This window comes from Lates calcarifer, linkage group LG12 (assembly GCF_001640805.2).
Source record: "Lates calcarifer isolate ASB-BC8 linkage group LG12, TLL_Latcal_v3, whole genome shotgun sequence".
Taxonomy (NCBI): domain Eukaryota; kingdom Metazoa; phylum Chordata; class Actinopteri; family Centropomidae; genus Lates; species Lates calcarifer.
Genome location: NC_066844.1, coordinates 23210815 through 23236401, shown reverse-complemented (window position 1 = coordinate 23236401; position 25587 = coordinate 23210815). Strand labels below are relative to the sequence as shown.

The window sequence follows — 25587 nt, the reverse complement described above, 5'->3', positions numbered from 1 at the left end:
ATCAAATGCTGATCTTGCAGATATTTTTTCTGTAAACTCTGTGCACTGATATCAGTACAGGAAAATGCATGTGTTGAATATTTTGGAACTTTCTGATTCAGATCTTGAGCAGATTTTTATTTCTTTAACATAAAGAAAAGTCAACAACATTAACACAATCTCTCTGTCAGTGTGAGACTATGTTAATATTACTGAACAACATCCACTGTTCACTGTGTTGAAATGAGTAAGGGTGTGTTTTATTTCTTGTGAGTGCAGAATAATGTGTCATTTCTCCTTTTAAAGGTTAAATAGCCTCACTTTAAAGACCAGATAAGAGACTATCAAAATGTAATTATAATATTTACCTTGAAAAATAAAAGAAAGACAAAAACTGAAGTGTGGTGAATAGAAACATACAGCAAACGACAAAGTTACTTTATCCAGAAAAAAGGTTTTAATAAATGTTTTTAATACACAGAAATATAATTCCACAAACATGTCATTTGGAGATACAGAACATAAATAACCAAGTAATTGAGCTGGGATTCAAATGAGACTTAATATTGAAATGTCAAATCAGTGTGGACAGAGGCAAAACTCAGGCCCTGTGGTCTATAAAGATCTTAATGTGTTAAAATTTGGATTTAATCACATTCACACCAAAAACACCTTCAGGTTTTTGGTCCATATTGAGTTCCACAGAGTCAGTTATTGTGCCGTGTTATACATTATTTTATAAAAGTTTAATATGTCACCTGAAGGTTTGTTTCGCCTGTTTAACCTGACAGGTGAGTAAAACGATCCTGTTTGAAGAGTGACCACAGGACATGAATTCAGGCAGCTGTGTAAAGTTTCTGCAGCTTCAAGCGCAGAAGTCTTGGCCTGGTAGTGCGACACAAAACTGTCCCTGGACTCGTGTAAATGTGGTAAAAAAAAAAAAAAAATGCATCATGTATTCAGGAAAAACTCTTCCATTTTTGTTTGACAGTGGTTTGTGATATCACTGAAATATTTTTTTTCACATCTTGATGCTTACTGATGTGTATGTGTTTGTTGAAGCCTGCCTCGAGATAAAATATATTAGTTTACTTTCATATAAACGTTTTTGTTTTTTATATAAAGTTTTATTTTTTCATATAAAGGGATAATGTGATTGAGAAACAGTATACTGATGAAGACTTACAAAGATTCAAATAACGTTTGCTGTAAGTCTGTTGCATAAATATATTTGGTGCATTTTGTAGAGTTTATTGAGTGCAAAATTATCAAGTATAAAAGAGGAAAAAGAGGATCTTCAGAAAGCATGATATATTATAAAAAATAACCATATTTCATTGTTGCTCTTTTGGGAAAAAAAGATGTGTGACATTCGTTTGCTGGAGTCTTAAATGTACATGCACATTCTCCGGTTTCTTTAAACCTGGACTTGTGGCACTTTTCCATCGATTGCAGTTTGTCACGGGGCAGCGAGGCCAGTGTTAGTGCTGGCCAGAGACCAGGCTCAGATGGCAAGATTTGCAAAGCATCTTTCCATCCAGCGGATAGCAGCCGTGCTCGTTTGGTTCAGGAGAGAGCTGGATGACGCAGACCTGCAGACAGTATGAAAGACTAATTGACTGCTGGTGATTGATGTGTGTCTGTGTGTTTGCATACTTGTCAGTGTGTCCATACAGTGCACTGTTTGCACGCAGGACGCCATACCTCACATCTGTAGCAGTTCTCATGGTAGGAGCGTCCCAGACATTCAACAGTGTAGCTGTCAGTACCATCTTCTTTTGGAATAATTAGCTGGTTACAGGCGCTACACTTTGGAGCGTACTTCCTGCATGGAAAAAAGCCGAAAGAAAATATTAGGTGAGGCAACTTCATTTGTACAACACCTTTCACCACAGAGGGAAGTAAAACTGCTTTATACGAGCTGGAAATATACATTAGATTCACATTGACACAAACTATAAAAAGGAAAATAACATCAATTATAATAGAATAAAATGAAAATCTGTCTTTTTAACTCTCATACCTGTAGTAGTCCTGGAGACAGTACACCTCTCCAACTTCTCCTTGAGCAAAAGCTTGCTCTCCAATTTGCTGTTTACATGTTGTGCAGGTGAAACAAGAAGGATGGTATGCTCGCTCCAGCGCACGGATCACATGGTCTGTGATAACCTCCCCACACGCCCAACAAAGCTCCAGACTGGCCTGAGAGACAGAAATAAATGGTTAGCAGTATACATTTCTGAAGCAAAAGACTTTTCCCACCATTTAATGTTCTTAATAAACAACACTTAAACCTTGTATATATGATTGCCTGACATTTTCCAAAACAGTGTTGATGTATTTTAACTGTTTTGCCCACTTTCCAAGCTGCCATAGGCTCCCATTCATTTTTGACTAAAAGTTATCTTACAGAGACCTGACACTTTTTTTTACTCATCAGTCTCGGTTCATTCTCCAGCTGCAACTACACCACACAAATATGACATAACACAGGTCTAAGCAGATCGGTTTTGATGCTGAGGTGAAGGGAAGGGAAAGCACTGGAGGCCTGGCCAGTCTTAGGAAAACAGTTGGCATTCATGTAAAACAACCACACAAGAAAGTCCTCTGCAAATGATGGTCCTTTACAAAGATTTGCATGTGTATCTGCAGCTTTGATAGCATCCTGTAGTGGAAGCTGTACAGACTTGGACCCACCTGGTAGCATTCTTCACAGAGTGGGATTCCTGCCTTGTTGTAGTACTGTTTACCAGCCAGGGGAATGTGACAGGATCTACACTGGAAACAGCCGTCATGGTAAGTCCTGTTCAAGGCCTCTATCGCAGGTTCAGAGAGAGCTACGGGCTTCCGACAGAAGCCGCACACTTCTGTGTTGTACACAAACATCAAATGTCAGGGGCAGATTATAATAACATGTGTTGTCAAAGCAGAACAGTTAAAAAGCTTGAGTGGTAAATGTGTAAATACGGATCATGTTACCTTTACTCTCCATGCTCATGTCCTGGCCATTTTTATGGATCCCCTGGGACTGTTCATCTTGGTTTAACCCACTAGATGGTGTGATTGTTTCCACCTTGAATGTAAAGCACTTTAAACTGAGACAACTGACAGGTTCACAGTTGAGTTTGGGTTTGGTCTCATACAGAGAACATAGGGCTTGAGTTTAGGAGAGAGGGTTAAGATTAACTCTGGAGGTCACAGGTTGAAATTTAAAAGTCATCCCAGAACATCAAGATTGTGAAGCATCAATTTTTTTACAGTAAAAATTTCACACTATGAGTTTGTTTTTTTTTAGGGCAGGAAAGTTTTTCAGCATCTGTTGCCTTTTAAAACAACTTTCTTCAAACATCTTGCCACTCACTTTACTGATTTTAATTAAGAGAAGCTTAATACAGATACAGATACTGATTATCCTTGAAATAAAAAAAATGGAGTCACATTTCTTTTGCTGCAAAAAAAAACTCTAAAATTTGCTTAAGTTAAGTCAGAATCACAGCTGGGTAAGCTCATCATTTCAAGCTCTACTAGCCTTAAGACTATTTCAATCCTTACATTCTCTGTGTTTAACATAAGAATTACAAATATAGGAAAAGTCTTGTGTCTTGTGTTTCACAAACTGGAAAGAAGTTGAAAGAAAACTGTAAAAGGTTCATAGAAGAAGATAGGATCTAGTCTACATATTCAGACTCCGGATCTGTGCTTTTATTGTCTCTACACAGAGACTGGGCTGAAATGATGGGAACAAAAACTTTCTTATAAAGATATCAACAGTTTGGAAACTGCTCTGTTTGTGAGGGAAATATGTGCACAGTTTATAAAGTCCTTCTGATCATTTATCTGTATCTAAAAGACAGCTGTTTTTTTCCCCTTCATAATGTGTTTTGCAGATGATTCTTTACAACCACTGCAGAACATAATACAGTATCTGTAAAAGTTGTGGAAAGTTGTAATCCTCCACTGTGGGAAAAAATGACTTGTCTTGAAATTTACAGAGGGAAATGTGTTAAAAACAGTGGATGACGTCAGTGGTAAACACAGAGATATGGGTGATGAAAATGAAGCAGATTTTAAGCGACATTGCGAGAGAAGTCTGCATACCTCTCTATTGTAAACTGGCTGCTGGCCCGGGGTCAGAGGGTGTGAGAGAGGTGTCTGGGCAGGAGGAGGTGGTGGAAGTGGAGATTCTTCAGGGAGTGCTCCTCTCAGAGATGAAGGCAGTGCAGCAGCAACAGCAGGAGGAGGAGGAGGAGGAGGAGGAGGGAACAGCTCTGTTTGGCAAGAAAAGGACAAATTTTGAATCACTCTGTAGAAGCTTACACATTAAAATAGTCTAAAAAGTTTCCAGTAAGCACTGAAATGTCCTGAAAATTCAGGATAAGATGTGAAACCCATCAAAATATACACACATACATAAACCTGCATACACATCCAGATGCTGCCCCACCCCCCAAAAATTTGAAAAACAAGGGAGAAATTGAAGCTTAGGAGGTGATGTCCTCTAAAATGCATGTTCCTAAAACAGGAAGTCAAATGTGATCAAATTTAGCAACTGTTCTTCAAGATAATACTTTATCGTTTCCAACCTCATAGCATAAAAACTTCCTGAACTCATTGAGTGTGAGAAGAGAGTAAATATTTCCAGTTTAAATTACTGGAAAAGTAAAAGTGCTACACCATTTTTGCATTGCACTCCTATAACATTGTCACACCCATGATGGACAACAACCTACCCACAATGCAGCTAACATAGCCACAAGTCACTAGCTTCAAGCAGAGGTAATGAGCAGGGCTACAGAGGTCTGTTAAGATCACTTCTTTCTAACTCCACACCCACCAGAGTTGTTTTTTTTTTTTTTTTCAAACTTGGAGTCTTTAGCCACAACCAATTGATTCCCTCTGGGGCCACAAAAGGGCTTTATACTTTTTCCAGTAGTATGCAGTATATTCTCCAACACCAGTGACTCCAGAAAGGAGCAGTAACTGATAATATGTGAATTGTGAATCACACCACCTCAGCAACAGATTCAAAAACTGGTCAGCTGAGCCCTGATGGCATCAGTTACATGTACAGTAATCTAAGTTTTGTCCAGTGCATTAGTTTGACATGTGTCATGAATACCTGCAGCACCTCTGTCGTCCTCTTGCAGCTTTCCTCTGTTGGGTCCAGGTTGGGCGGGTTTGGTGGGACTCTGAGGGTCTGAAGCTCGGGCCGAGGACCCTGCATGAGTCCGGCTTTTGCTGTCTGCACTGCTGTACGACTCAGGTGGTGAGTGGTCCTCTCTCTTGTGTCTGAGGGCAGGGATGCTGTCACTTGGGCTGACCCGTACAGCGGTGTGCTGCTTGTCTCTAGCAGGGGCACTGTGAGCCTGGAGGGCAGGCTGCTGCTGCTGTGTCACAGTGGCTCGGTAAGGAGATGCCAGAGTGATAAAGACAGAGGACACCATCCTTTTTGGTGTAGCTGCGGATGCCATGATTGTGTACAACCCACAGACAGCCCTAACAGGAGGAGAAGACAGTGATTATCACGAGTCACGACTGCCTGTAACATTTAATGTTTTACATCCTGTTTAAGAGCACAGAACAGAAACACGTCATAGAAACTTACTATGATCTTTTTAAGCAACACAGAAGTATAAGAATAAAACATGTGGATGGTGAACAACCTCTCAGACAACTTTGTGGGAGTGCTCACTCTCACTTTAGAGAGGTAAATTCACACACTCAGAGCTCTCTGTACCCATAATGAATGGTTTCAGAAACAGGAGGCACAAATCTTGAATCATCTGTTTCCTTTAAACCCACTCACACTGACTGTGCGCTGCCATTACATACCTGGGAGAAAATGTGGTTTGAAGACAGCTCTCTCTCTCTCTTTTCTTCTAGTATCTCAAAGTTCCTAGTTTTGTTTTCCCTCCTACAAGCTGCCACAGTGAGAAGACTTCACTCCGGCAGAGAGGGCGACTATCTGCAGAAGGCCACTCCTTTTCCTCCTGCACCTCCCTCCCCAGCTCTCTCTCTCTCTAGTCCCGTCGACCCCTCCTCCCCCCCCTCCCTCCCTCCCTGGCTGAATGACAATACCACCTCCCTCCCGACCGTAAAAGGTGAACAGTTAATCTCGGGCAAAGTGCAGTAAAAAACATGACACATTCATCCACTATGAAAACTTGGCAGGCACACACACACACACACACACACACACTGGCAGGCATGCACGCACGCAGACACACACTCATTCTAAGTCATGCAACAGTTGTGCAATCCAACCAACCAAGCACACAGACTTTCAGCAAACACCACATACAGTATCATAAAGTTTTTCATAAGTTTGTCGCTCTTAGATAGACAAGCGCAGACACACAGCCGCCTCCCATTTCTTTATCTTTTTGCATGCCAGCAAGATGTGACTGTACCTGCCTTTTCCAGCAACCCCTCTATCTCAAAATTGGCCTCTTTCTCTCTCCTGTGCAGCTCTGCCTTATTGTTCTGTCAGCTTTATTTTCCCTACCTCCCTCATTGAGTCTGCCTCCTTTTTTCTTCTCCCTCTTTCCTTCTTCCCTTCCCCCCACTACATTATATCACTTTTAGCCTTGACTCACTATCAGCGTCTCATGGCACTGCTTCTATTCGTCCCTCCTCTCGACGTCCAGAGCAGAGAGCACCAGTGGCGGACTTCATCAGGCCTCTCCTGATGAAGCTTTTGTTGTTCAGCTGCACAGGAGCTCAGCAGCATTACAGTGCAATGAATCAGGGCATTGTGCAAGAGGAGATGTTGGTATATTAGGAGAAGAAGGGGGTGGGGGTGGGGGGGGGCAGTGAGTGATGTCTGTGAGAGCTATGAAAAAGCTGCTTTGTTGTGTTTGCAGCTCTCCACCAGAATGAGTCTGAGCAATATCAGCTCTGCTGATCAGCAAATATTGTGGTTAGTCTTTGGAGCCAAACCTTGTGAGGTCTACTCCCCTTCCCAGGAGTCAGAGAGGAGGATGTGAGCGAGAAGCTAAGCGCCGAGCAACCCCCCCCCCCTTCCCGGTCGACGTGGAAGGAGAGTGAGGCGGGAGTGTGTGAGAGAGAGAGGGTTAACAGGAGACGGAGATGAGGAGAGTGATGGGGGTCTCTGTTGTTCCAGCTCTGTGGAAAGGAATGCTGGAGTGATGTCACGGCTGCAGGAGGGAGCATGCCTACTGATGACAGAATCCCCAGACCTCCACGCTCCGCCCCCCCAATCCCTAACCCCCCCACCCACCCCAAAAAACAGCCAAAATCCTCATTAAACCCTCTGAACCCCTTCGCTGCCTCTAACAGCATGACTTTTCAATTTCCTCGCCAGCATCACCCTGCATTTCTTCTCTTTAATCCTGGATGTGCAGGGAAACAATGGAAAGGGATTGAAATGAATGAGGGGAAATGAAGGGAAAGGAACAGGAAGAAACTCAGAGGATAGGAACAACGATGACAACTGCATGTTCACGATTACAGTCGATGCTGATTTCCTAATTGCAAACATCTGCAGGGGTCGGAAAACTACGAGTCAGGGGGAATTACAGAAAGACAATACTTTTGCTGGAGATTACTCTAGTAAAAGTACAATAGTAGCTTTGAGTAACAGTCAAATAAGACTTCAGCAATAACACTAGAGGAGTTGTGAGTGGCAGATTAAAAAGAAAAGTGGCAAAAACTGAAGTAACAGAAGCCAAAACATTCTTTTAGTCTTTTTTTTTTCTTTTAGTCCCCAGTAAGTGTAAATCTCCAAAAACATGGATCTTACATTTCCCATGATGCAACTGCACAGTGTCTTTCAATTAGACCCCTTTGCCACCTACATGCCCACTTCTTTAAATTCAAAATGCAGGCCTCCTATCGCTCCAGAGACACAGAAGATATTAAACAACAGTTTTCACAGGCTGAGTGAACTGACCTTCATGAGTAAAACTGGGCGGAGTGCCCCTTTAATTAGTGACATATGGTCACCATCAATGGCCCAGTGTCTCATCTGATATCCTAATAATAACCATTTTAAAACAAATACACCTTACTGATCAATTCCTCTGCTATTCATCAGTGCTTTTCTGGTATCATTCATAAAGGAGGCATTTCTCTAAGAATACTCTTCAATCTGATCAAAATTTAATGCAGAATTTTATAAAAGCATCTCTCATATCTTTCTTCAGCTTTCTGCTCATCTGTACTAACTTTTCAAGCTACCCCAGCTTGGTACAACAACGCTGTGTTATAACAGAAAAACATCCTGTATAAAGAGCATTTGCTGAAGCTCCTAATTTTCCAAGCCCAGTATGGTTTGGATCTTCTAGATGATATAAGAAACAAAACAGCAGCCGTGACATGGAGCAAAATTACAAACTCCTCAGTCTTTTGCCTTCTAACAGCTGTGAGATTCAGTAAAGTGAGACCAGAAGAATCATTTTATTACTGGTAATATTGAATCTTTTAGTGTTTGAGGTAGTCACTGTTGTTTGAGGTAGACTTCATCAGCTGTCTGTGTGTATTTTCCTTGTGCGTTCCCTTGTTCTGTGACCGGAGCTCTGTTCATATCTGCTCAGACTTGTTTCCTCTTCTTCCTAAAAATGACAATTACACAATATCACTAACAAGCAACAAACCACACCTTACATGCAAACGACAGAAATGTAAGAGAGATTTTTCGTACAGACCTTTAACACAGCCTGCAGGAGGTCCTGTGAGGGCAGCAGACATACTGCCTCTCCCAGGAAAGTGATGAGGACATGGAGGACGTCAGACCAGTCACCCACTGTCAGCATGAGCACCAATAAGGCTCCCAGTCGCAGCACTACAGTGTGCAGGAGGGCCTCTGCACCAGTCTGCCGCTGCTGATCCTCTGCATGAAGTGAAAAAATAAAAAGGTCTGCTAAAACTGCTAAAAGGTCTTGTGCTTGCTTGTTTTCTGAGATATGGGTTGTTGTTTTTTTTTTTTTTTTTTTACAACATTTTCACAGTCCTGCTATTCTAATATGTGTTAGTTGGTGTATTTGTGTTACTATTGTTGTGTTCATTATGTTGTGTCTTGTCATGACTTGTGTCTCCTTTATTTGTCACTGTTTCACTTAAGCTTATTTCCCACATAGGTGCCCCAACCATCACCTTGAATGTAGACCACCAGCAGAGTGTAGCAGAGTGTCAGCGGAGTCCAAAACTTCAGAGCATCCTTCTGGGACAGGAAGTGGTCGTAAACCATAGCGGTGGAAGCCACAGTTGCTAGAGCAAAAACCAAGACAACCACTCTTTGCAGCGAAGCCAGTATGGTGTGTCCAGAGGTCAGGAGGGTGATGCATTTCCCACAGTAACGCTCTGTGCTATGCAGCGGGTAGAGTCTGGCCACATGGCTCCACAGATTGTGGCAGACGCTTGCCAGTGCCCAGCCGAGCGCAGCTGCCAGGAACAAGCTGAGGGAGCTGTGTGGAGCCCCCTGATGGAGGAAGACCATAGTACAGGTGAGGCAGCAGCCCAGGGAAAACTGGCACTGGATCAGGAGGAGGTCTATGCCTCTGCCACGAGCATCCTGAGTCAAGACAAATACAGGAGCGTGGATGACAATGGGTCAGTTCAGTGTTAGAAGGATTTATATGATGAACACAAGAACAAACACTGAAACCACCCCCTGAGACTGATGTAAAATAAGACAAAATCAGTGTTTAACTGTTTGAGGAACTCACCAGTCCCGCTGACGCCCAGGCCAAAACAGCTCTGAGTGAGAACTCCAGCACAATGAGAGAGGAAACCCTTGATCCCACCAGAGAGAGGAGGAACGTCAGGGACCAGAACTGGAGCAATGTCTTCCAGTTCCCTCTCAGGGGGTTGATGGGTGAGGGTGACCTCGGTTTACTTTCAGTTTCAGAATCACTGTGTGGAGAGAAAATCTGGGAATTAACTCTATTGATCTTAATAAGGTCATTACATTTCCTTTTTTCCCCAAGAATAAACTCACCTGCATGTTTGAATGAAGTGGTAAACTCTAGTCAGATTGAACAGCACTGATACTCCGCATGCACCCACAAGACCTATGACAAAAATATCGGAGGCAAAAATGAGTAACTACTTCACAGAATTTAGAGAAAATAAACAGAAGCTTTATTTCCATGAAGAAGAACAACGTGTCAACTCACCTTGAAGAAAACAGTCAACTGGGTTTGTATTAAAAGGTGTCCATTCACAGGTTTCCAAGATCCAGAAGAGAAACATTTTTATATTTTCACAAATACACTTACTATGATCTCTCACTCATGCTACCACAGAGAGAGAGAATGAGTCAGTTTATGCTAAATTCCTGTGAATCAAACCATTGGTAAAGATTTCACGCTGCCTTCATTTCTCCCTGCTGATCAGGACTGAGTGAGCTCCATGCTCAGGTTCCAAAGGTCAGATGTGATTTGACTGTGCTCATCGGTCTCACGGTTTCCTGATGAAAGAGGCTGAAAGTCCTCTCAAAAAGATGATTAGGTTTTCAGAGCAATCAGTCGCCTTTCAGCTGCATCAGAGTAAAACCACACTTTGTCTACATTGTCTCTTAGATAGTGTGTATTTCAAAGGTGCAGCACTTGTGCCCCAGAGGATACAAAGACACATTTATTTAATGCAATTCATTCAAAAAATGCCTTTATTATTATTACTACTAATATTATTAACTGCTGTTCAAAGGCTTGAAGTACCCGTAAGTTAAGTTTCTGTAAATAAAAACCTCAAATCAAATGGCAAGCTTGGTTTTAGCTACCAGTAGCTCATATGTCAGTAAATAAAAACATTCCCAGCAGATGTCTTTCTTTACATATAACAGAAAAGGCAACAAGAGTTATGTATTAAACTGTGACAGATTACAGCAGAAGTGTAGCAGCCACACTGGATTTAAACATGGAATATAGAGTTTGTGCTTTAATGACCCAGACTTGTTCTTCAAGTCATCGGCACTTCATTTGATTTTCTTGCAACCCCCGTACAGGAGTCACTTCTCTTGTTTCTGTGCGATCCCGAGATACAGCTTGTAAATTCATCATTTGAGGTATTTTAAGGTAAAAAAACCTGATGGTTCACCAACTTCACTTTTGATAGGAATTCCTCAAAGGTCAGTTTGTGCAGCATGTGTCCATCTTCTGTCAAGTACTTGAATGTTCATCCACCATCTGTGCTCCCTGGGACAGAGCGAGTCTCGCTTAAAGGAACAGTTAGACATTTTGATTCACTCTCTGATGGAGAATATGTCTGTTATATGTCTGTTCTCAACAAGAAATCCAATAAGCATCTTTTCCAAAATGTCAAACTTTTCCTTTAGATTCAGTGTAGATTAAGTGATGGACCACTTTGATAGCCACAACTGAGGCCAGTCATTATAAGCAGGTATGTTTTAGCTTTTTCCCAGGCTCTAGTTGTCCTTCACTGCCTGATGCCTCATCAGATCCCAGAACAGCATGCTGAGCACAGTGTGTGGGGCCAAGCGCAGGAAGACGGGGCCCATGCCTTTGTACAACCCAAGTGGGCCCTCAGCTTGGCACACCTTCAGCATGCAGTCTGAAAATCCATGGTACAGACGTCCCTTAAAGGCAGAAAATGAAAACAATAAGTCCCCAGAGCTTAATCCTCCAGTCCTCCAGTGTTTTGTACCATGTTTTGTACACTCACCCTACGAAACTCATCCACCGGCTGGTTGTAGAGCCTCGTACTGATGACGTCAAACGGCGTCATGGTGATGGCCACAGCGACTCCACTGATCATGGCAGCTATCAAAGCCGTGAGCCAGCTGTTTGGACTAAACCACTGCCAGGAAAGGAAAGAAGCTGATGATTAACTGGAGGTTGACTTTTGGCTTAGCTGCATGATGGAAACTGTTTGGTTACATGCGCTGTAAAAAAAACTGTCAGCTGTTCATCACATCTACCTGGGAATGTGACACCCAGTCCTTGGCCGAGGTGAAGGTTGCCAGTTGAGCAGCTGATCCCACCATGACTCGAGGCACGGCCCCATTCACGCCCCTCCAGAGACCAATTAAACCTTCTCTTCTATAGATGGTAACAAAGGCATCAGACACTCCCTGAAAGACAAACAAGAAGAGAAGTGAACTGCAAGCAGCAGATAGATGTTCTTACATTTAATGTCAAAAATTTACCATATTTAAACACCAAAATACAGCACCTGTCAATGGTGAAATGTAACTAAGTACATTTACTCAAGTCCTGTATTCATGTTAAGTACAAATACCTCAAAATTTCCCTGTTATCCATCTTTATATTTGTACTTCACTACATTTCAGAGGGTAATATTACACTTTTTACTCAAAGACATGTGATGTGGTGGCTGTAGTTACATAATTACTTTGGAAATTAAAAGCAGTGAACATATAGATGTGCAGAGGTGGGTTTTTTTTAATCAGCCTGGGAGTTAAATGATGTTACCAACTAATAAAAATTGTAACAAGGTAGGTTGTCACACACACACACACACACACACACACACACACACACACACACACAGTAAGTGCAAATAAATCAGTAGATGGGCGAGGGAGCTGTCAGGTACAGGTTATACACGCCCAAGCTGAATGAACTTTAATGTCATATCTGTATATCTTCTGTATCATTTATGATTTTTTTAAACCCTAAAATGACAGGGTCCACTCTGCCTAACAACTCATAATGCTTTCATATGTCTTACCAGATGGTTATGCTGGTGACCTACTGCAATGGCCTCCACAGTCTGAGCCTGCAGATGGGTCTTCACCTATGAATAAAACACAGAGCACAAGGTTTAAAGTGCTTTTAGTTTTATAAACCAGACTGTACCAAATACTAAAGTAGAGATAAAACCAGACTTGTCGCTAAGTCTGATAATGTCTGAGTCAGACGCCAGGGTGTGTTATGTAACAATTACAGGTAACTCTGTGAATGTTCACCAGGTATGAGTTACATAACACATAGTTTGGAGCTGGTCAAACAAATTCCTGAGTCATTTACTGGCATCGAACATTAACGATCAACATACAGATTACAGTCACAGGATGCACAAAACCAAGAGGACTCTCTAGTTGATCTCATATACAGTTGAGTGTCAATAAAATAAACCCCGTCTTCATCCACTGCCAAAAGCAAACAGCAAGGATCCGGAGGATACTGTATATTTTTGGCAGCAGTTGTTAGGTTGCAGTAACGTGCAGGGTATATTTAGTGACCTAGATATAGTCAAACATGTCATCACACAATATTGTCTTTCCATTACGGAGCAAAAGGTTGGATGGTTTAAAATGTATTGACTGACAGCTGGAGCAGAAAAACAACAACAACAACACTTCTGTCCTATTAAAAGGGGACATGCAGAGAACAAAAAACAAACATTATGAGTGATTTAGATGCACATTAATAGATGAGGTAGATGGGTTATAAAATTAGATATTAAAACATGTATTTTAAGATTATATTGAATTCTGTATCTTTTGTACACAATAATGTATTTAAACCTGATGCTAAATGTAACAAACCTGACTCTACTACAGTAAATACACCCATGTAATGTTACTTTCCCTCACAAGCTCTTGTACGGGTTAAAAATAGATTGAGGACATTTGAGACAACTTTGAAACTGAGCTGACATGCTTTAATGTTTCTTGTTTGTGCCGGCTTACGATGCTGTGCACAATGCCTAATTTATTTTACCCAGGTTTTGTTGTTTTCCATTTAATTCCCCTTTAACTTTCCCTTTCATGGCTCAAAAAAAGTTACTGTTAAAGGACAGGTTCACATTTTTTCAAGTCTGTCATAAAACAATGCTGACATGCCCATATGTACATTGAAAATAAAATCAAGTGGGTATCTTGTAAAGTTATGGTTCTCGACCTAAGCTCAGCAAAAACACAGTTGAGAAAAACAAAAAGGGTGAATTTCAAACTGAAAACTCCGTAACTCTGGAGGATATCTGCTTTGATTGCTTCATATTAGCTTAGCTAAACAAACACACTGTACTTTGACACAGAAACTAAAACGTAATACTGTGCTGTCTAAAGTACAGGCTTGGTAATGTACTGCCTGTCTCTAATATGTTCACAAATTGATGAGATTGATAGTTTACAGCTTGTGGGAGTCTGACAGAACTGGTTCAATTAAGGGTTTGTCCTCTAGGATACAGGTCCGACGGGTGCAAAGATGAACTGGTTCCTCTTCTGTTTTGCATAAAAAGTCAGTTAGCCTGAAACCCTTTACATAATATATCAGATTCTTATCCATATGGCCTTTCTACACGAGCTCTCTGGTCTTATTTTAGCTTATGCCAGCTGTTTGACTGATAATTAACTTATTCTTTAACATGTGTGTGTGCGTGAGGCCGAGTGTGCTGAGTGTAACCTAATCAGATGAGATCCACTTTCAATGGCACACGGGGTTTCAATTTCCAATTTCCTACACCACTGTGACAACATAATGGCCGACATCCTGTGCAATATTTGAGGGACGTACTTTAAACATTCGCAATGAGGGGTCACAAGTAGAGATTGTTTTACAGGGTCACATGCAAAAGTTTTACAATTCAGTTTAGAGGTAGAAAGCTTAATATTTTGTTAAAATATCATTGAGGTGTTTCCACCATAAGCTTCCTTTGAAAACATTGGGAACCACTACTACAGAGGAAAAAACTTTAGAAAACTTACCAGGTAGGCAGGAGAGGCGATGAAGGCACCCAGCGCCCCGGCTCCTGCCCCCGACAGCAGACTCCCCCCATGGAGCGAGGTGATACCCAGAGCTTCACAATAGGAGTAGGATCCCAGCCTCACGCCGTTCATTACGCCCTGGTAGATCAGCCCGACCGAGAGCCCCTTCTGCAGGCCCCGGAGCCCGTCTGTGCGGCCCACCACCCACAGGGCCTGCAGGACCCCGCGGTAGTGTCTCTGGTAGGATCCCCGAGCACGCAGCTCTCCCTGGAGCTGCAGACGAGTCTTCACCACCTCCAGGGGATTGGTGAACACGCAGGCCGCGCAGCAGGCGAGAGCACCCAGGGCGAAGTCCAGGGGAGGACAGACAGCCGGAGGGGGCGGCGAGGGGCCAAACACACCGCGGGGGACTGCGGACACGGTGGATGCCATCCTGTGGGAGGGCTGGGCACCAAACACAGACTCTTTGGATGCAGTCTCCAGCAGCTGAGCACTGGTCATCCCTGAGAAATGATCTTCACAGTTTGTCCTGTTAGTCCTTGTAATGACTCGTCCCCCTCTTGTTTAAGTTTGTAGGGAACAGGGAGAGTGTGTTGTGCTTAGTACAAAACAGTGAAGTCAAAAACAAACACTATCAGCTTTTGTGATGACTCATTGATTAATAGTTTTGCACGTGTCTCACATGACACTGCGCCATTCTGGTGTCCTTCTGCAGTGACTCTCATTAGCTTCCTTGACCAACAGTCTGTATGAGAGAGGCACCATCTGCAAGGAGAACAAGAGAGTGTAGTCATGTTAGTATTAACATTTTTAAATGATAAGGCTCAGGTTTGTTTACAAGGGCTCAGCTCTACATACATCTCAATAGAACAACGTGAGCTTGTGCGTCAAGAGGAAGACTAAGAGGAAACTTGGTGCCCTCCTGGAAATATTCAGATTTAGCTCACATTACAGACATATTTTAGAAACCTGTTCAGTGGTTTGACTCTGAACTTGCAGCACAATGAAATTCAACACCACTACACCCAGAAAAGCAAAGCAGATAGAAAACAGCTCGATTTAATATCAAATCAAACATTAAATGTGCATCCTAGAAAGCAGACCATATTAGACACAAGATCACACACACACACCCACACTCCAGTCAAATTCATTCAAACCAACACACAACTCGCGCAAACACGCACAGCATGAGCACCAGTTACAAACACGCTAAAACAAGCCCCTCTCACTTGCCTTTTGAATAGTTAGAAAACACCTCTTGTATTTTGTCACTTCATTCAGAAACTCACAGTGTTCAGTGATCCTCTGCGGCTCCATTCTTCCCCTCTCTCCCATCATTGTAAACATGTGTCCTCAGCACATTCATTGTCAAAGTCTCCTCCCACTGCCTCAGGTCAGAGCCAATCTGTTCTCAGTCCTGTCTGCCACCTCACCGTATCCCTGAGTCTGCACGAATCAAACGGCTCTGCTCTAAACTGCCCCCTGCTCTGCTCCTATAGGAGCTCTCTGGGTAAAAGGTTATGGTTGGTGGGGGGGTGGAGAGAGGGAAAGGAGAGCAAGGATCCAAATGCTGACTATAGGTGCTGAAAGGAGGTTAATCTGCTAAAGATAGTCAGGATAATCTCAGAAACAAAACAAACAAACCCGTGCTCTGTCTTTGCTTTAGCACCATATGACTGAAGTATATATTTTCTCTCATATAAATGTTTGTTTTAGATACTTTTTCAGCTTTAAAGTTAATTTAGTAAACAAGGAAATAATATGTGGTAGCTGTGTTAACAACTCATAAATGCTCAGAGGCATTTGTTGTGAATTGTGTTAGCTAGAAATTTCATTTGGAACAAATGATGCCACTTACAGTGAGGATGTCTCATGTACAGTATGTTCCCTTTTCTTTTTGTGTCCTGTTCAACAGCAGCCACTAGAGGTCGCTCTTGTACAGTTCTATAAAATCCAACCACTTAAAAAAACACACACCAGACATCAGTTGAAACTCCTCTGAATGAGTAAATCTGATGCAATGACTGGGAGTGCAAGTTCATTCCTCAGACTGGGAACAAAAGCTGACAAAACAATCTCATCACAAGGCCCATTAGAGGCTGATCACATGATCTTCGTCAGCAGATGAAGTTTGCTCTGTTGTCACTTCTTAAGGAGGCAAAGGAAAGATTAAATCATTTAAATCTTATAGAATACCTGATGTTAAAATGTAAATGTCAGTGAATTTATAGCATTGAAATATTTAAACATGAAGCATGGGAATTTACAGGGTTTCAGTTTTACTTTGAATTTTCTGGGTCAATTCATTTTTTAATGCCAAGCTGCAAAAATCACTCCTTTTGTTTGTTGTCACATAATCAGACAGAAAAAATCAAGTGCCCACTATTTAAAAAGTCACTTTTTGATCTAAAAATGGTCAGGGTAAAAAACTGAGATGAGTGACTGAAATTATGGAAAATGGTAGAGATGAGGATTGCCATATTAGCAGGTCTAAGACAAACAATTGAGAGTTGGTCATTTCAAGTTGTCAAGTTGGTTATTTCAAAGTAAAATTACGTTTTCCAGTCCTGTTTAAAACTTTTAAGTCGATACGAAATGAATCCTATTTACTCGGGAATTCATATTTACAAAATCTCCAATATGACATGAACGTTATATTCTATCTTTGTAGTGTTTTTGGTGTCTGAATTAAAAATAGTTGAGATGTTTTTGTCAACACACACACACACAGGAGGAACATTAAGACTGTGACAGAGCAGACATGGAGGCCTTTATTGTTTAACTATGTTTATAGTACAGTGCCACATCTCTCACCCACCATGGCCCCCGACACACATTAGTCAACAACTTTTAACCACCACCGTGCACACGACACACACACATACACACACACACACACACAGTCACACTGTTTTCAATGTAAACATTGCAGGCTTAAAGAGTGATACAAAAAGCAAGGTAGTCGTCAACCGTTTCTGCCAACGGCGTCCGTTCTTCCAGAGTTCCTCTCTTTCAAGAGTTCAGTGGAGGGTGACACAGAAAAACAGAAATGTTATTGTTTGGTTGATCACCTTTTGAGGAACAAAAAAAAAAAAGTCCTGTTCTCTTTTATCACTGCACTCACAAACGCGCACACACACACACACCTACTCACACACTCAGGATTTTCATTCAAACCAAATGTTTTTATCAAAGTGTAGTTAAAGTGTTTTATTTTGAACGCTTGCAGTAGGCAGAAGGGGGGATAGTGAATTTCTGAAGTGGAACATCTAACAATGATTACGTTCTTTTCCCATAATCCTTTCTAGAGGAAAAAGGCCTTGTGTGTCAGTTCCCTTGTGTGGTCACAGGGTGGAGCGTCTGTCTTCCCGATCCAGCCTGGAGCTGCATTACCTTTTAGCGCGTACAAAGTACAAGGCGTTGGTTTTAGGGTAGTACTTCACATTCTGTTTTTTGTCCATGAGGCCCCCAAAAATGATGAGCTCTCCCCTGCCCTGTACCACTGTGTGAAGGCTGGTCTCTGGTGGCCCCGTAACCGCTGCGGGAGTCCCGTTCCCGTAAACTCTCCAGGACACCACCCCGGCAGATTTGGCCCGGGACACATCCAGCACGTACATCTGCATTGGTTTGCAGTTGAGAGACTGGTACAGAGGTTTTCCTACGTTCAGGCTCTGAGGCGGGTGATGGCCGAGACGCCGTGCAATAGGTGGGATAGCATGTCCGTCAGCTCCAACGGCCTGTGGGGGGCTGGAGGATGACGAGGGAGGGGTTACAGGAGGACCCGCTCCTCCTCCACCGCTGCCTGCTCCGGGAGAAGCTCCCTGTGTCTGAAGGGAAGACGATGATGAAGAAGATGGTAAAGAAGAGGAAGATTTGTTTTTCACTGCCTCCAGACCTCGTCGTAAGGCAGCGGGGGACACCGCTCCTGGGGGAGTGCGTGGGGAACCTGTGGGAGGTGTATGCAGGCCGTTAGTGCTGGGCACCTCAGGGTGGTGAGAGGCAGAAGGGGGAGACTCCCAGCCATAGTCCGTGGAGGCAGGCGGGTGAGGGCGAGAGGGAGGAGATGCAGCCTGGGCTGGGCTGGTCCGGGGTGAAGGGGAGGATCCATTTAATAACGGAGGAAGTGGAGGAAGAGGAGGGCTGTCTGGACCTTGTGAGGGAGACGGCTGTTGGGATGAGGATGGGCTTCCATCTCTGGCGCTGCCTCTTGCTGAAGGCCGAGGTCTCAGCGTTCCCCATCGACCATTTACACATGGAGCCTCCTCCACAGCTCCCAGGACAACGCCAGCGGCCCCGCTCCGAACGGGAGATTGAGAGCGCAGTGAAGGCGGTTCGGGGCCCAGAGGGGCAGGCGTGGCACTTATGGGGGAGGGCCGGGAGTTAAGACTTGGACTAAGCGGGGCACGGCCTGATGGAGCCTGTGAGAAAACCACCACACACTGGCCCACCTTGAAGAAGATGAGAGACAGAAAGACACATTAGTGATGCATTCAATGACACAAACACACTACACAACAGACAGACAGCTAAGACAGACGCTCACTCTACAAGCTGGGTGACACCAAAGCTCCGGGGCTCCATGGTCCTCGTTCTCCACCTGCAGCTGCTGCCATCTCCATGGAGGTGCATCCATGTGAAGCAGCCAGGCATCTTTCAGGAGCTTTAACACACAAAAATAGGCTCAAGTCAAAGCTGTCATCACTTGTAGTCACATGCAACCTTTACTAGGAGATACAGACATGTGGTTCTGATACTAATTTTTTTTTTTTTTTTTTAAACTTACTGCATTAGGGCCACCACATCCTCCCAAGATGAGCAGTGTCTGATCATCAATGACAATCTGATGGGGAAATATTTAATAGGTATTTAATTTCATGATGAAATATAAGTAGAGTTTAAGGCACAACTTCAAAGCACTTTTTAAGACTCAAGATAACTTTATCATCAGACAAAGGTGGGACTATTTGAAGAAGTTGCAGTGAACAATATCACGATCCAAGAAGGTAAGAACACAGTGGATTATTTTGGATTATATCTTGAATCCTTACTTGTGACTGGCCTCCTCGCGGGTGTGGTAATGGGCCAGATATGGGAGGTTTGGACCAGGACCACTGCTCCAGATCCAGAACCCAGACTTCATTACTCCTGATCAGAACCAACAAAGCAGAACAACACAGTGAGGTGTGACGACCACACATTCTGGTTAAAGTTAAAGACTTAAAGCTGAAAGATGTAACGCTTTACATTAAAGTAAAAGAGTGCGATGGTTGGAGACTTGATTTTGTTGTGTTGATAAGATTTGACAAATTAGACAGGTCCAGGTGACAATTATAAAGTAATCAAATAGACCAGTTGTGCAGGCTGCGTTAACATCTCATGTCACTTAGGCTTTACTCATGAAACCAAAGCTTCTTTGTAGGCTTCGAGTCTATTTTCTTGGATTTTATGGGCGTAACAGTGATTGTCTAAGAGCAGCAGGTGTAATTGAGGTGATGTAACTTTATCCCCTCAGTACAGAACTCACAATCACCTGACACCTGAGAGGTCAGTAACATTTTTACTGTCTAGAAACAACAAGGTGAAATACCTTTGCAGACATGCCACTGGACTGTCATCTTTGATGTAGTTTGAATATGCAGAAAGTTTCAGATTTGAGCTGTTTAGGATAACATGCAATTAAATTCAAGTAAGACATTCATACATTTGACGTGCTCCTAAAGATCCCCCGAACACCACCATGGTGTTTCCAATTACAGAGGAAGAGTGGCCGGCCATAGGTGGAGGTCCATGTGTAGTTACGATACAGTTCCACCTGATGCAGCAAAAGAAATTATAACAAATCACACAAAGAGAGAAAGACAACGATGAAAAGTGCTGAATTCGGCTAGTTTAATAATTTGTCATAACAATGCAATCGAACTCCCAGCACTGAAATCCACCTCACCAGTTCTTTGAAGGAGAGTAGGTGTGGATTTCATCAAAAAACCTCTCAGGTTGGTGCAGTGGATACGGACTAGGACGAGTCCAACCCCCAAAAAGCACTAATAGATCTTTGTGCATCACAAGAGTTGCTCCAGCTTTAGGAGATGGATAAGAGCCTGTAACAGAGAAGAGCAAAGATCAAATTTTGCTGAATAAGCATGATGTTGTATGAATCTATAAATCTTTAACCTAATAAATAAACCCCAAAATAATTTAGCGAAGAAAATGACGACTAAAAACTTTTAGCTGACTCCTGCTTATTTCCTTAAGTAAAAATGGCCGAACAGAAATGAAAAACATGGCAAAACTAAGACTAGGTAATATTTTTTTTCCATGTCAGCTCACGTACAGGTGACCTTAATGTTTAAAAACATTACATGCACATCAATTTTATGAAGCCCTAGACAAAGTCTCTGACAGTAGATGCTCTTAGCGGAGGTGACATACACAGAGTTCAACCTCTTAATCCTTAGCATGCAATTTCATAAAAGCACAATAATCTCTAAAATTTACAGCAATAAAATGTACCAGTAAAATTATTTCACTACAATCTCATTTCACCGGTGCTACTTTAAAAAAAATATATATTGCCACCTCCTCAAATACTGTGCACTCAGCTGCTGCCGTTAAGCATCTGACCACTGTATTCACAAATGTGGATCACCCTCCCACAGCTCCCCTTACATAAGCCCCGTGTGAAGTTACTTTTTTACCAGAGCTACGTGTTGTAAAAAACAGAGCTCCGGTTTATTTTTCCTGTTAGCCTTTACTGCTTGTAATGTTCTCATACCTGAGGCTAAAGGGCGGATCCACTCCTTGCTGTTGAGGTCAAGTCTCCATAGATCATTGAAGGCAGCATTGCAGCTACTCTGAGTGCAACCCCCAAACACATACATGGACTGGTTTGAGTCATAGTAACATGCACCTACAACCAACCCAAAGAAAGAAAAATCAGTCACAAATGAACAGAAAACTGCAGCAAGCGTGAGGTTTACATCTACCTCTGATTATTACTTTTTTATATACACAGGAAAACTAATGGACAGTGTCTCCAATACAATAATGAATGGAAGAAATTTCAAAATATGTGTACACAGCTGCTTAAAGTAGTACATTTGCAGTGCTATTCTTTATCAGACTACCCTAAAAATCCAGTTAGGTTTGTCTAACACAACACTGAATTTATTATATACATTAATAGACTAAAGTGATAAGTAGCTTTTATGTCAGTAAATTTAACTACAAACTTTGACACTGGATATGAGCACGATTCAAAATTAATAAAAATAAATCTCTGTCTTTAAAAGCTCAAAAGACAAATAAATAATATTTATTTAGTGGTACAGGAAAAGAACAATGTTCTTGAGGGAGGGGATAGATTTCAAAACATGAAACTGGTTATTACGTGTTCGCATCAGCTTGAAAATATGAGCTTCGCCGGCTGTTGCCTCCAAAATGTGACCACTCTAAATCTACTTTAAGTGTTGTTGGAGTCCATCTGATAGCAAAATGGATGAAGTGTCTGATGTTGCTCTTTTCATGAGTCACTTATCTTGCTCAGGGCAGATGGCACTTTATCTGCTCTACCCCTGGACTCATAACCTCAGTCACAGCTAAAACTGTATTAAAACATTTTGAGGCACTAAATGCAAAACTTAAAGCACAGTATTTCTCAACTGCTCAGCAACTTTACAGGTTTACTGGAATAAAAAGTGGTATCATTCAACACTGCATACACAATATTCAATTTAAGCAGTAAAGCAGCAGATACTGACTGTGTGAGAAGCGCTGAGTGATGGGGGTTCCTGGATATGGGTATGTGCGACTTTCCCACTGGATATTTCCCTCCTGGACAGCTCTCAAGAAACCATGGTAGCACTGATAAGCAACACCTAGTTAAAAGAACACATAAGTAAGCAGCAGGCACACTGAAGGTTACATATTTCCACTTGCAAAATGTTCAAACTGGAGTACAAGCACATTTCAATGAGTCATCGCTTTTTACATTTTCCTGCTCAGGTGTCCAACAGCTACATTTCACTGCCCTGCTCATGGTGTAATGCCCACTCACACCCACAGTGAAGCCAACCAGTCCACCCTCTGATTCAGTTTTACGCAAGATTATGCAAATAAGAGAGGCATACCTTTAATGAGGCGATACCACTGCTTACATACAAGCGCAGCAGTCTTGTGCTCCTGGTAAGGTGAGAGGAAGGACAGAATATATTCGAGAACTTCCTCTGGCAACTCCACCATTGTTCTCCCCCCTCCTTTGGCACCACTGTCCATGTTCCCTTCTTGTCGGCAGGTCCCCATCTTTGCCTCTAGTTCCTCTGTAATCCCAGCAGGCTCTGTACCATCGTCCTCTGTATCCATGGCAACAAAGCATCCATCCTCATTGTCAGGGGAGCGGGACATTATTGTCTGACGAGACATGGGGAGACATGCTAGTGATGTATGCACCAATAATCATTTGAAGCTCAGGAGCATGTTTACCATTAGCCACATTTAGGTACACTAAAATAGCTTTTAAAATAGGTCACTTCTTCTATTTATGCTGATGGACTCACCCATTTCACAACTGCCCTAAATGTTCCTTATTTAATTTCTACAAAGAAAATTTAATGAGGATGAATCCTTAAACAAAACTGGATGAGATGTGGACCTATCCTGGGAACCCAATGACACTGCAGACCTGTGACCAGCATAACATTTTTGAGGCAGCAAGCTTAATTGTTACATCCATTGTTTAAACGGGTGGTGCCCTTTCTTTAGCCTGAACAGCTGGCCCCTACACACAGCACGTCCCTCTTATATGGTTAGCTACATCTAACTAGCTGTCGTTAGCCGTGACATAATAAATGAAATGTTGGACTGCTAATGCTAATTATCGCCTAAAGACAACAGTCCAAGAAAAACGCATGAAACTTGTTATGTGTCATGCGGCTAAAAAAAGAATGGCTTATGCTACAAAACACTTTTCCGCTGACTAACCGGCGTCTGCATGTTGATGAATTTAACGTTTTATCCTGAGAATATATGCTAGCACTAGCTAGCGCCGCTAGCTAACTTATGATGAGCACCGAAGCTAACGCTAGCTAACATCAATCAATCTTTAGATAACGGCAAACAGCCACAGTTTACGTGTTTTCTTTTAAATACCTCTGACTGACACAGCATGAAAACCAACCACTTCTTAATTATCTCAATGACACGACATCCTTTCTGACTCAGCTACACCCTGGCAGCTAACAAGCTAGCTGTTATCTTCAGTCCGGTGTAGTGCTGGTAATCTCTGCTAACGGTGGCTCCTCTAATGTCAGACACTCTGTCGGGATTTCAGCCCTGAAACTGAAAACCCCGAACCTCTGAGTCCGCCGTTATTATTATACCGTTGTTCAAGACGTGGTCTTCTATGGGATCTGACTGTGTGTCTCTTCTCCTCTCCTCCTCCCCGGTATCAGCTCCGGAGGTTCCTCTGCAGCCTCCAAACAGTCGCCATCTTCCGCTCTGTGAACAGCAGCGTCCTCCGCAGCACAGCGACGCTCCAGCAGCCGCGGACCGTCTATGGTGCCAGGGTGGGTCCTCAGCCCCCAAAACGGCGCCCCCTGCCGCTACAGGCAGAAAGTGTTGCCCCGATGAAAGCTGCAGTTACCCCTATAAAATAAAAAGATTACCTTGAAATATAGAAAATCACAGTGGTGAAGGAAGCAGTCAGATCCAAAGCACTAACACTCCACACTGTAAAAATACTCTTTTACAGGTAAATCCTGCACTGAAAATGGTACTTAAATAAGTGTGTAAGTATAATAAGTTAAATACTAAAAGCATCCAAAATTAAAGTAGTCAATAAAGAGAAATGTCCCCGGTGTGAACTATTACTCATTAGGATTGATCTGCTGTTATGCTCTACATTAATCAATATAATCTTTTTTTTAATTGCTCACACCTAAATAATGGAATAAAAAAAAAAATCTAAATTATAATAAGTAAAAGGAAAAGCAGCAAATCCTCCCATTTGAGAAACTGGAACCATGAAATGTTTGACATTTTTGTATGAAAAATGATTTAAATGATTAACAACAGTTGCTGGTGAATTTTCTGTCAATTGACTAATGATTAATTTCAGTTGTACTTGTAAATACTGTTGGGTAGTTTAAACTATAACAAAGCATCGTATTTTATGGGCCCCTCATGTGTTTTCTTTGTGAACATTTTAATGAGTAACTAGTTACTGAAGCTGCCAAATAAATACAGTGGAGTAAAAAGCACAATAGTTCCTCTACAAAATGTTGTGAAGTAGCAGAAGAAAACGACATGAAAAGTACAAGCAGCCTACCATAAATTTGTACAAGTCAAGTCAATTTTATTTATATAGTGCCAATTCACAACAGAAGTTATCTTGAGGCACTGTATATATAGAGCAGTTCTAGACTATACTCTTTATCTTATAAAATTTACAGAGAGAGACCCAACAGATCCCACCATCGAGCAAGCACTAGGCAACTGTGGCAAGGAAAAACTTCCTTTTAAGAGGCAGAAACCTTGAGCAGAACCGGTCTCAGGGTGGGCGGCCATCTGCCTCGACCGGTTGGGGTTAGACAGAGAAAGGGGGGTGGGGGGATGGGGTAAGAGAAAGACAACATTGCAAATACAAAGACAAAATTAAAATGTAAATAGTAGCAATAATAATAATAATAATAACAATAATAATAATAATAATAAACAGTATAGTACAGTGCAGTAGGCTACTTGAGCACATATAGCCACTTAGTTGTATTCCACCTCTTACAAAACCTGATACTGACAGCTGCTTCCTCTGTGAAACCAACATTTGACTCAAATATGAAAATTGTGCTTTTATTTACAACTTTTTTGAAAGATTTGTGCCAGTATATATTTTACTCATGATATTTTGACTTGTTATGCTGCTCCTTTTCTTCTTTAATTAAAAATATGACGCTTTTCTT

General features: G+C 42.2%; 4 protein-coding genes across 5 annotated transcripts; all 4 read right to left on the bottom strand.

The window, feature by feature from the left end:
* Window positions 1-413: 413 nt before the first annotated feature.
* fblim1 (filamin binding LIM protein 1) lies at window positions 414-6719 on the bottom strand. Of its 2 annotated transcripts, none has more exons than XM_018681392.2 (8): window positions 6576-6719; window positions 5099-5475; window positions 4078-4247; window positions 2959-3052; window positions 2677-2846; window positions 2003-2181; window positions 1684-1804; window positions 414-1571 (listed from the first exon to the last, which is right to left on the bottom strand). In XM_018681392.2, exons 2-8 carry the CDS (start codon window positions 5448-5450, stop codon window positions 1461-1463), a joined length of 1197 nt encoding a protein of 398 aa, XP_018536908.1. In that variant the 5' UTR covers window positions 5451-5475; window positions 6576-6719; the 3' UTR covers window positions 414-1460. The 2 variants fall into 2 exon arrangements, with proteins under 2 accessions (XP_018536908.1, XP_018536906.1); XM_018681390.2 differs by lacking the exon at window positions 6576-6719 and adding an exon at window positions 5812-6002.
* Window positions 6720-8373: 1654 nt separating this feature from the next.
* On the bottom strand, window positions 8374-10452 carry LOC108886502 (transmembrane protein 82). Its single transcript, XM_018681387.2, has 6 exons — window positions 10116-10452; window positions 9938-10010; window positions 9666-9852; window positions 9094-9511; window positions 8646-8830; window positions 8374-8552 (listed from the first exon to the last, which is right to left on the bottom strand). Exons 1-6 carry the CDS (start codon window positions 10189-10191, stop codon window positions 8463-8465), a joined length of 1029 nt encoding a protein of 342 aa, XP_018536903.1. The 5' UTR covers window positions 10192-10452; the 3' UTR covers window positions 8374-8462.
* Window positions 10453-10588: 136 nt separating this feature from the next.
* slc25a34 (solute carrier family 25 member 34) lies at window positions 10589-16088 on the bottom strand. The gene is made up of 6 exons (XM_018681389.2): window positions 15925-16088; window positions 14633-15397; window positions 12652-12717; window positions 11879-12031; window positions 11623-11757; window positions 10589-11536 (listed from the first exon to the last, which is right to left on the bottom strand). The coding sequence occupies exons 2-6, from the start codon at window positions 15131-15133 to the stop codon at window positions 11366-11368; spliced, it is 1026 nt and encodes a 341-aa protein (XP_018536905.1). The 5' UTR covers window positions 15134-15397; window positions 15925-16088; the 3' UTR covers window positions 10589-11365.
* Window positions 16089-17385: 1297 nt separating this feature from the next.
* fbxo42 (F-box protein 42) lies at window positions 17386-24185 on the bottom strand. Its single transcript, XM_018681385.2, has 10 exons — window positions 24010-24185; window positions 22762-23041; window positions 22393-22509; window positions 21408-21542; window positions 20580-20733; window positions 20337-20447; window positions 19684-19780; window positions 19419-19475; window positions 19179-19295; window positions 17386-19083 (listed from the first exon to the last, which is right to left on the bottom strand). Exons 2-10 carry the CDS (start codon window positions 23033-23035, stop codon window positions 18025-18027), a joined length of 2121 nt encoding a protein of 706 aa, XP_018536901.1. The 5' UTR covers window positions 23036-23041; window positions 24010-24185; the 3' UTR covers window positions 17386-18024.
* Window positions 24186-25587: the final 1402 nt, after the last annotated feature.

Bases quoted from the DNA above. Each gene is read 5' to 3' on its own strand.
- fblim1 (XM_018681392.2), bottom strand. From the start codon at position 5,450: ATGGCATCCGCAGCTACACCAAAAAGGATGGTGTCCTCTGTCTTTATC. The intron at 4,248-5,098 runs GTATTCATGACA...CTTGCCAAACAG, and splicing joins GGACGACAGAGGTGCTGCAG to AGCTGTTCCCTCCTCCTCCT. The intron at 3,053-4,077 runs GTATGCAGACTT...TTTACATTCAAG, and splicing joins AGCCAGTTTACAATAGAGAG to GTGGAAACAATCACACCATC.
- LOC108886502 (XM_018681387.2), bottom strand. From the start codon at position 10,191: ATGTTTCTCTTCTGGATCTTGGAAACCTGTGAATGGACACCTTTTAAT. The intron at 9,512-9,665 runs GTGAGTTCCTCA...GTCTTGACTCAG, and splicing joins CCTGGGCGTCAGCGGGACTG to GATGCTCGTGGCAGAGGCAT. The intron at 8,553-8,645 runs GTCTGTACGAAA...TGTCATTTTTAG, and splicing joins TCCTGCAGGCTGTGTTAAAG to GAAGAAGAGGAAACAAGTCT.
- slc25a34 (XM_018681389.2), bottom strand. From the start codon at position 15,133: ATGACCAGTGCTCAGCTGCTGGAGACTGCATCCAAAGAGTCTGTGTTT. The intron at 12,032-12,651 runs GTAAGACATATG...TTTGTCTTTCAG, and splicing joins GTCACCAGCATAACCATCTG to GGAGTGTCTGATGCCTTTGT. The intron at 11,537-11,622 runs GTGAGTGTACAA...TCTGCCTTTAAG, and splicing joins CGGTGGATGAGTTTCGTAGG to GGACGTCTGTACCATGGATT.
- fbxo42 (XM_018681385.2), bottom strand. From the start codon at position 23,035: ATGTCCCGCTCCCCTGACAATGAGGATGGATGCTTTGTTGCCATGGAT. The intron at 19,781-20,336 runs GTATGAATGTCT...GGTTCTGATCAG, and splicing joins TCTTTAGGAGCACGTCAAAT to GAGTAATGAAGTCTGGGTTC. The intron at 19,476-19,683 runs GTAAGGATTCAA...TTTCCCCATCAG, and splicing joins CGCGAGGAGGCCAGTCACAA to ATTGTCATTGATGATCAGAC.